Genomic DNA, 13,474 nt, shown 5'->3' with positions numbered 1-13,474 from the left:
TTGCCATACAGTTGTTCATAATATCCTCTTATAATTTTTTTAATTTCTTCAGGATCTGCAGTTATGTCACCTTTTTTCATTCATTATTTTGTTTATATGGGTCTTCTCTCTTTTTGATTTTGTCAGTCTAGCTAGGGGCTTGTCAATCTTGTTGATCTTCTCAAAGAACCAACTTTTGGTGATATTTATCCTCTCTATTGTTTTTTTGTTCTCTATGTCATTTATTTCTGCTTTAATCCTTGTTATTTCTTTTCTTCTACTTGATTTAGGATTGGTTTGCTGTTCATTTTCTAGCTTCTTCAGTTGATCCATTAGTTCTTTGATTTTGGCTCTTTCTTCCTTTTTAATATATGTGTTTAGTGCTATAAATTTCCCCCTTAGCACTGCTTTTGCTGCATCCCATAGGTTTTGGTATGTTGTGTTCTCATTTTCATTCGTCTCTATATATTTAGCAATTTCTCTTGCTATTTCTTCTTTAACCCACTGATTGTTTAGGAGTGTGTTGTTTAACCTCCAGGTATTTGTGAATTTTCTGTCTCTGATGGTTATTGACTTCTAATTGTATTCCATTGTGGTCAGAGAATGTGCTTTTTTTTTTTTTTTTTTTTGGTGTTGATAAGCTTTATTAAACATCAAGAGGGCAAAGGTTTCAGCTTAAGTTTCTTTTACTCCATAATTTACCTTAGACCTTAAACTCCTGTGCTTGCAATAACTTTGTAAAAGCAGAAGTAGCATTCCCTTTTATTACCTTAACAAACAATTCGCCCCTTTGAAACAATTTTTACTGTTTATCTAACAGCTGAACGAGTGGCACAAAATTGAGATGATATTTACTGCAGCAAGGTCCTTGTAAATCAAAATCTGAGCTTTACGTACAAATCTTATTTATAAAAAGTACAATACCAAGTACAGTGAGAATGGAGCATGGAGCAGCAGAGCTCCCTGGCAGGGCCATGTGGAAGTGGCTTTTGCTACAGTGCTTGCTTAATGGCACAAGTGAAAAGCTGAATAAGGCAAACACTTTAAGAGGCAGTTTTCTGTAAACTTCTTGGGGTGGGGGACTTCCTCTGTTGGGACAGATGCTGATTTAGGATGGGAAAGATCAGAAGGTATGACATTTGGCTGCACCTGACACATCACGTCACAGATTAGGACACCTCCTGTTGGCTGATAGCAGTTCACTTGTTTTTAGCAGATAGGTTATCACTGCAGCCTCTGCCTTTGCTTTTACAATGTGCAGTGTCCAACTACTACCCCTCATTGAAGAAATCACCTCCAGAATCTTTCTTAGTGAAAAGATACAAAATAAGCTAAGTCAACAGAAAAGTCTCCTTAGCTTAAAGCTTCTTTAGAATCCTACATTGATTACTAAGCTACTTTGTGAGGGGTGTGTAGCTCGACAAATGCTTTAACTAGAATATGTATTCCCACCCACTTGGTACCCAATAGTAATAAACTGTTATGACACTTGGAAAACAAACTGATCTTGAGGAATTTTGGCTTCTTTTCATGTTCTCACTTGGAACTTTCCAGCTTTCGTGACATATTTGACTCCTTTAAATGGCTTATATTTCTCCCCATACATGTCCAAGCGGTTTACTTTCAAGCCTGAAATAGCAAGTTGCTGGATCTTGAATTGAATGTTGAGGCTCGGATTCTCTTCTGGCTTGGGTGCTCCAGACTGTAAATTGACTAGTCCTTTAAGACTTGGGAGCTTCTGTGGAGTAATTTTCCCCACATCCCATGTTAGTACCTTGGTGACTGGATCAAATGTATAGCTGCCTTGTGTTGGTGTCAGGTTCATATTCAGCATAACTTTTGGCATGTGAACTGTCACTGTGATTCCTTCAATAGTTTTTCCCATATTCTGCTTTGGTCCAATGGTAATATCAAATCTGCCACAAGAACTGTTCTCCTTAAAGCTGATGCTGTGTTTCACATACACTGGAATTGCCACTAGATTTTGTGAGCTGACACGGTACGATATGAGTCGGAAATTTCCATCTGGAGGAATAAATGACAAAACTCTTTCAGACTCCCAACGCTTAAACCTGATGCAGGGGTGGAAGCTGACATCATCCAGAAGCCTTGGGTTCATGAAGGAAAGGGAAAGATCAGGCATTCCAGACAGTTTAATGCAAGCATCAATGACCCCCTGAATTTCTGCAAAGACTGTAGACCCTGATTTATCTATAATTGCGTCTATTTCTTCAATTACATCAAAATAGGCTTCGTTGTTTGTGTACTTTACCCCTGCGCGGCGCCATGGGATGTTGGATAGCTGCCCAGTGGGGAGTGTGTCCCCAACATTACTACTACCTGTAATAGAGTTGACGACAGAACGGAGAATTGTTGGTGGTTTAATCAGTTCTTTCAAAATGTTAGATTCAGTAGCCAGTGGAAATCCATTGTCTAACATTTCCTCTAAGAGTTCATATACTATGACCACATTATCCTTAATTGCAGCCTCTGAACACTCACCAAAGTAGTCCTGAAAAGTGTCAGCAACTCGATGTAGGAACTCAATTACAAAGAGAGGTGGCACCTCAGTCTGTATGACAGAAACAAAGAAGAGCTTGTCCCGGTAGATACTGATGAGGTAATGGTGAGGCGTTGGAATGACAGGTGGTACATTTTCAACATCAGCAGCTTTCTCTTGAGCTTCAAAGAAATAATCACAGACAGACTGACTCACAACACTCTTCCAGTGCTTTTCTAGAAATATGTCACCGGAACAGTTTATAAGAAATAGACTGTGGATCATTTTCCCGGTACCTGGGCCCGTCAGTGATTCGGCGCAGGGTCCTCTCTCGACCTAGGCTGAGACAGCTGAGAAGGCCGTGAGGACCCCGCAATCGGTGTGCCCAAGAGATTGCCTGATTAACAGCTTCAAAGACACCGACTGGATCTGCAGTATTCGAAAGTTTAAACAAGCCGGAAGACCTTAAATGAGAGGAAAGATATTTCTTGAGGTTTAGTATCGAAATCTTCTAGATCACCCAGGATTTAGAAGAATACGGGTTTCGCATCTTCAAGACGCAGGCGCTCATTCGTGCTCTAACTCAGTCTGGGGTCCCCCTGCAGGCGGGGAGGCGGAGTCCAGAGAATGTGCTTTGAATAATTTCAATCTTTTTAAATTTACTGAGGCTTGTTTTATGTCCCAGCATATAATCTATTCTGGAGAAAGTTCCGTGAGCACTAGAAAAGTATGTGTATCCTGGTGATTTGGGATGTAATGTCCTGTATATGTCTGTTAAATCTAATTCATTTATCAGATTGTTTAGGTTTTCAATTTCCTTATTGGTCTTCTGTCTGGTTGATCTATCTATAGCAGAGAGTGATGTGTTGAAGTCTCCCACAATTATTGTGGAAACATCAATTGCTTCCTTTAGTTTTGCCAGTGTTTCTCTCATGTATTTTGTGGCACCTCGATTGAGTGCATAGACATTTACGATTGTTATTTCTTCTTGTTGAATTGCCCCTTTTATTAGTATGTAGTGGCCTTCTTTGTCTCTCAAAACATCCCTGCATTTAAAGTCTATTTTATCTAAGATTAATATTGCTACACCTGCTTTCTTTTGGCTGTAGCTTGCATGAAATATTTTTTCCATCCTTTCACTTTCAGTTTCTTTGTGTCCCTGTGTCTAAGATGAGTCTCTTGTATGCAACATATTGATGGTTCATTTTTTTTGATCCATTCTACAAATCTATATCTTTTAATTGGGGAGTTTAATCCATTTACATTCAACGTTATAACCGTGGAGGCATTTCTTGAATCAGCCATCTTATCCTTTGGTTTATGTTTGTCATATTTTTCCCCTCTGTCTATTAATATCTGTGCCAGTTTGAGTGTATTATGTCCCCCAAATGCCATTATCTTTGTGGTCTTGTGTGGGGCAGGCGTTTTGGTGATGGTTGGATTTGCTTGGAATGTGCCCCACCCAGCTGTGGGCAATGATTCTGATGAGATGTTCCCATGGAGGTGTGGCCCCACCCATTCAGGGTGGGCCTTTATCGGTGGAGCTATATAAATGAGCTGACTCTGGGGGAGGAAAGAGAGTGCAGCTGGGAGTGATGTTTTGAAGAGAAGCAAGCTTGCTGGAGAGGAACGTCCTGGGAGAAAGCTGTTTTGAGGCCAGAGTTTTGGAGCAGACGCCAGCTGCCTTCCTAGCTAGCAGAGGTTTAGAGGACGCCATTGGCCATCCTCCAGTGAAGGTACCCGATTGCTGAGGTGTCACCTTGGACACTTTGTGGCCTTAAGACTGTAACTGTGTAGTGAAATAAACCCCCATTTTATAAAGGCCTGTCCATCTCTGGTGTTTTGCATTCTGTAGCATTAGCAAACTAGAACAATATCCTTTATTGTACCCATACCGAATCTCTTTAGTACTGAACCGTTCTCCAAGTCTCTCTGTCCTTTCTTTGTTTCTCTGTCTGTCGGGCTCCCTTTAGTATCTCCAGTAGGGCAGGTCTCTTGTTAGCAAATTCTCTCAGCATTTGTTTGTCTGTGAAAAATTTAAGCTCTCCCTCAAATTTGAAGGAGAGCTTTGCTGGATAAAGTATTCTTGGCTGGAAATTTTTCTCACTCAGAATTTTAAATATATCGTGCCACTGCCTTCTCGCCTCCATGGTGGCTGCTGAGTAGTCACTACTTAGTCTTATGCTGTTTCCTTTGTCTGTGGTGAATTGCTTTTCTCTTGCTGCTTTCAGAACTTGCTCCTTCTCTTCTGTGTTTGACAGTGTGATCAGAATATGTCTCGGAGTGGGTTTATTTGGATTTATTCTATTTGGAGTTCGCTGAACATTTATGATTTGTGTATTTATGTTGTTTAGAAGATTTGGGAAGTTTTCCCCAACAATTTCTTTGAATACTCTTCCTAGACCTTTACCCTTTTCTTCCCCTTCTGGGACACCAATGAGTCTTATATTCGGATGTTTCATATTATCTATCATATCCCTGAGGTCCATTTCGATTTTTTCAATTTTTTTCCCCATTCTTTCTTTTATGCTTTCATTTTCCATTCTGTCATCTTCCAGGTCACTGATTCGTTGTTCAACTTCCTCTAGTCTTGTACTATGAGTGTCCAGAATCTTTTTAATTTGGTCAACAGTTTCTTTAATTTCCATAAGATCATCCATTTTTTTATTTAGTCTTGCAATGTCTTCTTTATGCTCTTCTAGGGTCTTCTTGATTTCCTTTGTGTCCCGTACTATGGTTTCATTGTTCATCTTTAGTTCTTTGAGTAGCTGCTCTAGGTGCTGTGTCTCTTCTGGTCTTTTGATTTGGGTGCTTGGGCTTGGGTTATCCAAATCGTCTGGTTTTTTCATATGCTTTATAATTTTCTGTTGTTTTTGGCCTCGTGGCATTTGCTGAACTTGATAGGGTTCTTTTAGGATTTGTAGACCAATTGAAGTCCTTATCTCTAATTTATCAGATCTACAGCTTCGTGGAGTACACTTTCTCTAACTAACCAGCAGGTGGCGTCCACGAGCCACCTGTTCTCCACAAGCCAGTTCTCCCCTGCTTAGCCTTTTTGGTGAGTGGGGGAGTGAGTCTTGTGGGGTCCAATTGGTGTACCAAGCTTGCGTGTGTAGTTGGTGTTGGCTGCCCTGTATATGGGGCGTGTTTCTGGGCAGTCAGGGAGGGGGGGGTGGCCCTAACAATCAAATCTCCCTGGTGATCCTAGAGTTTTAAAGCTGCTACAATAGTCTAATCCTTCAGTTCAGTCCTGCCACAGTTTGTCTCTGTCACTGACCCACAAGTCCTTGGTATTGGCGTATGGCTCCTGAGACTTGCAAGTGGGCCCCTCTTCCAGGCTGTGCACCCCGGGTCCTCTGTTGAGGGATGACTGTGCTATGTCACAGGTGAGTGCCGTCCCCCCAGGGCAGTTCTGGGCTGCTGGGCTGTGTAGGGAGGCTCCCAGTCTGCTGAAATGATGGCTGAATGGGGCTTTGTTAATTCACACTGCTCCACCTTCCCAACTCTGGGACAATCAGCTGAGGTTGCAGGGAAGGCTAATGTCCACGCCCAGTTTTGTGGTGTGTGCCTGTTATTTGAAGCGCTTCCGTCACACTGGGTTGTCTGGGGCAGCTCTGGGCTATGGGCCTGGCGATGGGCAGGAGTGTTTCCTGTCCACCAGGATGATGGCTGTGAGCGGACACCCCCCTTTTCTTGGGAAGTTGCGGTGTTTAGTGAATTTTCTCAGCCACTAGATTATTGCCTTTTGTCTCAGAGTTCTCTTAGTTCTGCTCTTGACTTGACCTGCACAAATTGCAAGTCTTTGAAGCTTTCTGTATTGGGCTTCTTAGAGTAATTGTTTTAGAAAAAGAAAAAAGGATTAAAAAAAAGGGCCCTCCTCAGAGATCTAATGGGTTATTGAAATGCTAAGAGACAAAGCAACCAGGGCCATTAAGGAAAGGTCCACAGGGCAGAGAGATCAGCTTTTCTTCGGGATTTGCATATGCGCCTCAGGGCCTGAGCTCTGCCCTTCCCCTTTCTATGTTCACCAGAACTCCAAAAATCCTCCGCTTTTATTTTGGAGTTTTTCGTGTTGTTTTTTTTTCTATGCCTGTCTCCTCTCTGCTGGGCTGGCTGCTCTCAGATTCTCTGGTGTCTGGTCTCAGTCTATCTATGGTTGGAGTTTGGATCAGTAGAATGAGTTTCCGATAAGGGCTGCCACTGCAGTTCTCCTTTCTCCTTCCCGGAGCTGACAGCCCCTCCTCCCACGGGACTGAGCCTGGCAGGGAGGGGTGCAGGTCCCCTGGCCACAAAAACTCACAGATTTCACTGATTTCAGCAGTTCCACGTTTTCATGAGTGTTGTATGAAGTATGCCCAAAGTCAGATTGCTCTGTGGTGTCCAGTCCACGCAGTTCCTGGCTTTCTACCTACTTTCCTGGAGGAGTAACTAAAACATACAGCTCACCAGTCCGCCATCTTGCCCCGCCTCTCCAGTTGAAGACTTTTAAGGTAGAAGAGAGAACTTTCACTTTTTCTTCAGCTGACCAGCCTCTCCTGGGGTATTCATCAAGACCTTCATCAAAGTTGCCAGCTCGCAGCCTGATGGAATTTGGACTTTTGCATCCCCACAGTTGCATGAGACACTTTTCTAAAATCTCTTATTTACAGATATCTTCTGTTGGTTCTGTTTCCCTAGAGAACCCTAATACACATAGACAAAAAGAGATGGAAAGTCCAAGTCATAAAGTAGGAATTATGCCACCTCTAGGCTGATAGTGATGTCAGTCCTTACTCAGCCACCTTTTAGCTATCTCAGTGTGGTCCTATACTGAACAGAGCCCCACGTATGCTCTTCTCCAGAAATGCAGATAAAACCCAGAGCTGTTCAGCAAACTAATCGGCAAGCTATAGTCATGGGCAGGTGTACTTGCTTCTGTGTCTTTTCGGTTAAGCAAGAGTTGCGTGGCTCCAGATATCTTCTTTCTGCTGACCCCACCTGGGGTTGTTCAAGCTCAGCTCTGGTGCTGGTAACCATACCCTAGAGAAGGTCAATGTGGCAGAAAGAGAAAGGGAGTCTTCCTTCCTCTCTGTTTGCCCACTATCCTACGGGTGTTAACTGACCCCATCTCTGTGCCCCTGCTTCCCATTTTGTGTTTTAAATGGATCCAGCCAATCATGTGATTCAAACAATTTATTTTGGTCTGTGAGCCCTTCTGTTCCATCACACCTGAGAAACTTTCCTGGTTGTGAACTTGGAGGCTACCCTTCCCCACAATGCAGCTTGACTTGGGGGATAGAGCAGTCTAAAATCCATGTGATATTTTTTAACATATTTAATGTCCAAGTAATATTTTATTTCTGAGTTTCCAAACCAAGTCAGCATTTATCCTCTCAAGCCCTTGGTCATGTGCTCTGCTGGGTAGTATGAGTGCTTATGTGGTTGCAGAGAGCGAGGGAAAGACCAGAACTTTTTTGACAGGGAGGGGAGGGATACAGGGGGAGAGGCACATCCTTCTATGATTCCCATAATTCATTGATTCAATAAACACTTACTGAACTCCCACCACATTCCTCTTCTTGTGGTAGGGTTAGAGTGATAAGTAAGGCAGAGTCTAACACCTGGGCAACTAAGTAAGTGCAGGAGAGGGGTTTCTAAAGGGCCCTGTGTCCAAAGGGCCATGGAAAAGTGAGGTGGGCGTGTGTGTGTAAGAAAGAGCAGGTGTCACAGAGGATGTGATCTTTCAGAAATCTTGAAGGAGGAATCAGAGTTTGCCTGATAGATAAATGACCACCCTCTGGCATTCCAGCAGAAGAGACTGTTATGAGCAAAGACCCAGGCATGTGAAGCAATGCGAGTGTGGAACGTGGAGGAGCTTAGTGTAAATGAAGCAGAAGATATAGAAAGGGAGAGGCTGGTGACGACGCTGGAGAGATGAGCCAGATAGAATCCTAGGATGAGAAGTCCATAGGCTTTACCCTAAGTCATCCTTTGAGTTGCTCAAAACAAATAAGTGATAAAATTAAAAACTTGCAGTCATGCTTCACCCCTTTCTCTATCTCCCACTCTCCCTCCCTCTGTCATGCTTACATCCATTCCAATGGCAAATCCTGTAGTTCTACCTTCAAAAACATCCAGAGTCCAGCCACTCTCACCACCTGCAGGCTCCACCCTGGTCCAGGTGACTGTCATCTCTGTTGAATTGATGTAACAGTCTCCAAATAGGTCTTCCTGCTTCTGACTTTTGTCAGCCCTCCCCAAATTTGATCTAAACACAGTAGCCAGAGTGATCTTTTAAAAACTGAAGTTACATCAAAACACTCCTCTGCTGAATAGCCTTCAAAGCTCCCCATCTCACTTAGAGTGAAATCCAGAGTCCTTGTGGTGCCCAGATTCTACGTGATCTCCTCCCACCCCCACTTTCTACATCTCGCCTTCATTCTGTTCCAGCCACGCTGGCCTCCTTGCTGCTGATTGAACACTCCAAACCTGCTCCCACCACCTTTCTTACACTGTTGTTTCCTCTAATTTCTGCTTGTTTCTCTCCCTCGCTTTCCCCAGTCCCCATTCAGGGTCACATTATCACGGAGAACTTTCCTAACCTAATTTAAAATAGCACCCCAACACTCTCACTTGTTCTCTTTCCCTCCTAGCACTATCACCATCTGACATACTGTGTACTCACTTGTTGATTTATTGCTTGCTCTCCCCTCACTGGAATGTCAACTCCACAAGCACAGGGATTTTTGAGTGTTTTGTTCACTGCTGAATTCCCAGTACCCACGATAGTGCCCAGTACATAGTAAATGCTCTGTAAATATTTGGGGAATGAGTGAATGAGGAACTGTGAAAAGGTTTTTTTTCTATTTTTGTTTATTAGAGCAGTTGTAGGTTTACAGAAATATCATGCAGAAAGTACAGCATTCCCATATGTCACCCCACACACAATTTTCCCTATTATTGTTTTGCATTGATATAGTCTGTTGTTATAAATGATTAAGCAATATTATTATAATTATACTATTAACTATAGTCCATAATTTACATTAGGACTCGTATTGTACAGTTCTATGAATTATTTTAAAATTTTTTATTCTGGCAACATATATGCAACCAAAAATTTCCCATTTTAACCACTTTCAAATATAAAATTCAGTGGTGTTAATTACATTCACAATGTTGTGTACTATTACTGCCATCCATTACCAAAACTTTCCCTCACCCCAAACAGAAACTCTGTACCAATTAAGCATTAATTTCCCACTACCTGCCCCCACCCCAGCCCCTGATAACCTATATTCTAGTTTCTGACTCTGTTAATTTGCATATTCTAATTATTTCACATGAGATCATATCACATATCAGTGAGATCACACAATATTTGCCTTTTTGTGTCTGGCTTATTTCTCTCAATATGGTGTCTTCAAGATTCATCCATGTTGTAGCATGTATCCAAACTTCATTCCTTTTCTGGCTGAAGAATATCCCATTGTTTGTATATTCTACATTTGGTTTATCCATTCATCTGTGGATGGACACTTGGATTGCCTCCATCTTTTGGCAATTGTGAATAATGCTGCTATGAACATTGCTGTGCAAATATCTGTTCAAGTCCCCACTTTCTATTCTTTTGTGTATATACCTAAAAGTGGGATTGCCAGATCATTTGGTAATTCTATACTTAAAATTCTGAGGAACTTCCAAACTGTTTTCCACACAGCTGCACCATCTTGCATGCCCATCAACAATGAACAGGTGTGCCTAATATTCCACATCCTCTCCATCACTTGTTATTTTCCATTTTTTTCATTAGCAGCCATTCTTGTGGGTGTGAAATGGTACCTCATTGCAGTTTTGATTTGCATTTCTCTAGTGGCTAATGATGTTCAGCATCTTTTCATGTGCTTATTGGTCATTTGTGTATTTCCTTTGGAAAAATGTCTATTCAAGTCTTTTTTCCATCTTTAAGTTGGGTTGTTTGTCTTTTTGCTGTTGCATTGTAGGAGGGTTTTTTTATATATATTTTGGATATTAAACCCTCATCAGATATGTGGTTTCTAAATATTTTCTCCCAATTTTTAGGTTTTCTTTTTACTTTCTTGAAAAGTCTTTTGTTGCCCCCGAATTTTTAATTTGGGTGAAGTGCATTTATCTGTTTTTGCTTTTGTTGCTTGTCCTTTTGGTGTCAAGTCTAAGAAACTATTGCCTAACACAAGATCTTAAAGATGTTTCCCTGTGTTTTTTTCTATGAGTTTTATAGTCTTCGTTCTTGTATTTAGGTCTTCTATCCATTTTTTTTTTCTGTTTTTATAGTTTATTAAGTTTGTACTAACACAGTCTCATATTACAAGGGCAATTCAGTGGAGGAACTCTTTGATATTTGAAATAACACAAACAGAACCATATATTTAAAAAAAAAATCTCAATTGGATAACAAAACAAGGCAAACAAAAAATCTTTCCTTTCTTACAGGTGGATACTGAAGTGGACCTAATTCTGTTTTCTTTTTAAAAACCTCCAAAGACAAAAGCAGCTTAAAATCTAATTAAAATGAATAAATATTTTGTTTCCTAAGCTGCTGGTCTCCAGTACCGTTTTCTGTTTTCTGTTGTTTTGATGCAGGTTCTTCCTTGTCTGCTTCTTGTGCTCTTTTCACTGCTCCAGCTGCACCATTTTTATTACATTCATCATCATTGTCCAAATTAGTTTTCTTGCCCTGAAACTGTAATTTGCCTTTAGCAGACCCAGCCTGGGCAGGTTTATTTCCCTTTCCTTTTCCTTTAAATCTGTGACCTTTTGATTCCCCTTTGTTTAGGGATTCTTGTTGGTCTTCTATGATTTTTTTCAATGCATCTTTCTCCACCTCTCCTTCTAGTACTCCCCAAGTCACAACTTTATTCCTTAATTGCAGATTACCATTATTTGCATCTTTAGCTTTATTCAGTGCTTCTTTAGCTTTTTCTTTAAATATAATTATTCCCTCTTTTGCTCCTCTGACAAAGTCTATCCATTTTATTTCACCATGACTTGAGAAAAGGATGTACAAATCTTCTCTGCAGGTCTGATCATCTAAGTCATCCAAAAATTTCAGCAAGCATCCAATCTTTTCTTCTAGAGATTTCATTTCAGCATCTTCTACCAACTTCTGTTTTTCTTCTTGCTCTTGTTTAGCTCTTAATTTAGCTTCCACTTTATTTTGCTTTCTTTCTTTATTCTTTTTTGCAAAGTAATCTTCCTTGAAAAGTATAAGCAGGTCTGTGTCTGCATTTCTGGCCAGGGGTCTCTGCAAACTTCTTAGCAGATTCAATTCTATTGAACACAGCAAATATTGATTCCTTAAATGCTTTGTGCAATGTTCTCATCCAAATATTTAGTACTTGACCTTTACCTTCCAACCATGTTTTTATGTCATCTAGGTTTGCATCAGTTGGGAAGTCTTTAATATAAACGGATCTGTTTTTTATGTCATTTTTTTCAAAGTTTTTAAAGTTTTATTAATCCTCTGGTGAAAACTCTGCAAATCATGGATCAAATCCCTGAAGAATCTTTACTCCTTTTTGCCAACATCAGCGTTTGCCTTTGCAGTCCCCCTGACTTTCTTCATTCTGTTCCTGCGTTCCTTTTGCTATCTACTTGAGGTCTTTTTCTTCTCATACAGGCCATGTTTTGCAAGTCTGTGTTTGGGTTAATTTTTCTTTGCATAATCCAAGGAGTCTGTATAGAGCTCTCTAGGGAAACATAACAAGAGATATCTGTAAATATAAGATGTTATAAAAGTGTCTCACACAACTGTGGGCATGCACGAGACCAAATTCTGTAGGGCAGGATGCACGAGTCCAAATTCCATAGGACAGAAAGCAAACTGGCAACTCCCATGAAGGTGTTCAATGAACTACCCAGGAGACTCTGGCTAGCTGAAGAAGAGATGAAGGTTCTCTCTCATTCTCCCTTAAAAATCTTCAGCTGATAGGATTAAATCATTTTGTTGATGTGATCAGTCACAGGTGTAATCAATTGACTGATAACTTAATAAACAAGCCTTCTGGTTTACTAACCAGCTACAAATGTCCTTGCAGTAATGGTTAGGCCGGTGCTTGCTTGACCAGACATCTGGAGACCATCACCTGGCCAAGTTGACGAATGAACCTAACCATCACAGTCAAAAATCATGCCAAAGCCCATTGTCTTGCCAACACCAAAATGGGTTCTGAATCCCAATACAAAGATGACATCTGCTGTAGTCTTATACATTTTGGCTAGTTTTTCCCGAATTTCTGTATTAGGTACTGTCGTCTTTCCAGGGTGAAGAATATCGATGACCATTTGTTTTCGCTGAAGTAGTCGGTTGGTCATAAACTTCCTGGTCCTGATAGTTACCGTGTCATTCATGATGGCAGGTGATCCTCAGGTAGCCAGGGAGGAAAACTACATCATTTTTATACTTGTCAGTCACTTCAGCAAGAGGTTTACTTGGAGATCTTCTTATTTTAGTTTTATTTTCACTTATTTCCATGAGCTCTGCCTTAGATTTGCTCAGTGCTTCTACTATTACATTAAAGTCTGTTGTTAGATGATTTAAGGTATTGAATTTTATCGTCTCCAAAGGTACCCAGCCTTCGTCCAGTTTGATCTGTTCCTTTAAAAATTTGTCCCATGGCAAATTAAAGTTGCCAAAATAATACTCAATTTGATGACAGATTTTGGCCTCCAGAGAAACCATTTTTTCATTATCACTATTTTCAGCCATTGTGGCAATCTTTAGGGTCCTGGTATCTCAGAGCTGCTCCTCAAGCCCACCAGCAGCTGCAGTCTGGACTTCCAATGCCTCTGGCTGACCTAATGCATTTTCTTTGATCCATTTTGAGTTAATGTTTGTATATGGTGTGAAGTAGGGATCCACCTTCATTCCTTTGCATATGGCTACCCAGTTCTCCTAGCACCGCTTGCAGAAGAGACTATTCTTTTCCCATTGAGTGGATTTGGCACCCTTGTTAAAAATCAATTGTCTGGATGTAT

At 41.0% G+C, this 13,474-nt stretch overlaps 2 protein-coding genes across 2 annotated transcripts; both read right to left on the bottom strand.

Annotated features, from left to right (window-relative positions):
* Positions 1 to 725: 725 nt before the first annotated feature.
* Positions 726 to 3,056, bottom strand: LOC119539600 (AP-3 complex subunit mu-1-like). Its single transcript, XM_037843280.1, has 2 exons — positions 2,944 to 3,056; positions 726 to 2,767 (listed from the first exon to the last, which is right to left on the bottom strand). The coding sequence occupies exon 2, from the start codon at positions 2,762 to 2,764 to the stop codon at positions 1,508 to 1,510; it is 1,257 nt and encodes a 418-aa protein (XP_037699208.1). The 5' UTR covers positions 2,765 to 2,767; positions 2,944 to 3,056; the 3' UTR covers positions 726 to 1,507.
* Positions 3,057 to 11,003: 7,947 nt separating this feature from the next.
* LOC119540544 (lupus La protein homolog) lies at positions 11,004 to 13,205 on the bottom strand. Its single transcript, XM_037844640.1, is given in 3 exon segments — positions 11,004 to 11,724; positions 11,726 to 11,921; positions 12,887 to 13,205. Coding segments are annotated over 3 exon segments (1,236 nt in total).
* Between the last annotated feature and the right edge of the window lie 269 nt (positions 13,206 to 13,474).

The sequence above is a fragment of the Choloepus didactylus genome, chromosome 7 (genome assembly GCF_015220235.1).
Source record: "Choloepus didactylus isolate mChoDid1 chromosome 7, mChoDid1.pri, whole genome shotgun sequence".
Taxonomy (NCBI): Eukaryota; Metazoa; Chordata; class Mammalia; order Pilosa; family Megalonychidae; genus Choloepus; species Choloepus didactylus.
The sequence above is the reverse complement of the archived record's forward strand: the minus strand, read 5'-3'. Positions and strand labels throughout refer to the sequence as shown.

Coding starts and splice junctions, on each gene's coding strand:
- LOC119539600 (XM_037843280.1), bottom strand. CDS start 2,764: ATGATCCACAGTCTATTTCTTATAAACTGTTCCGGTGACATATTTCTA.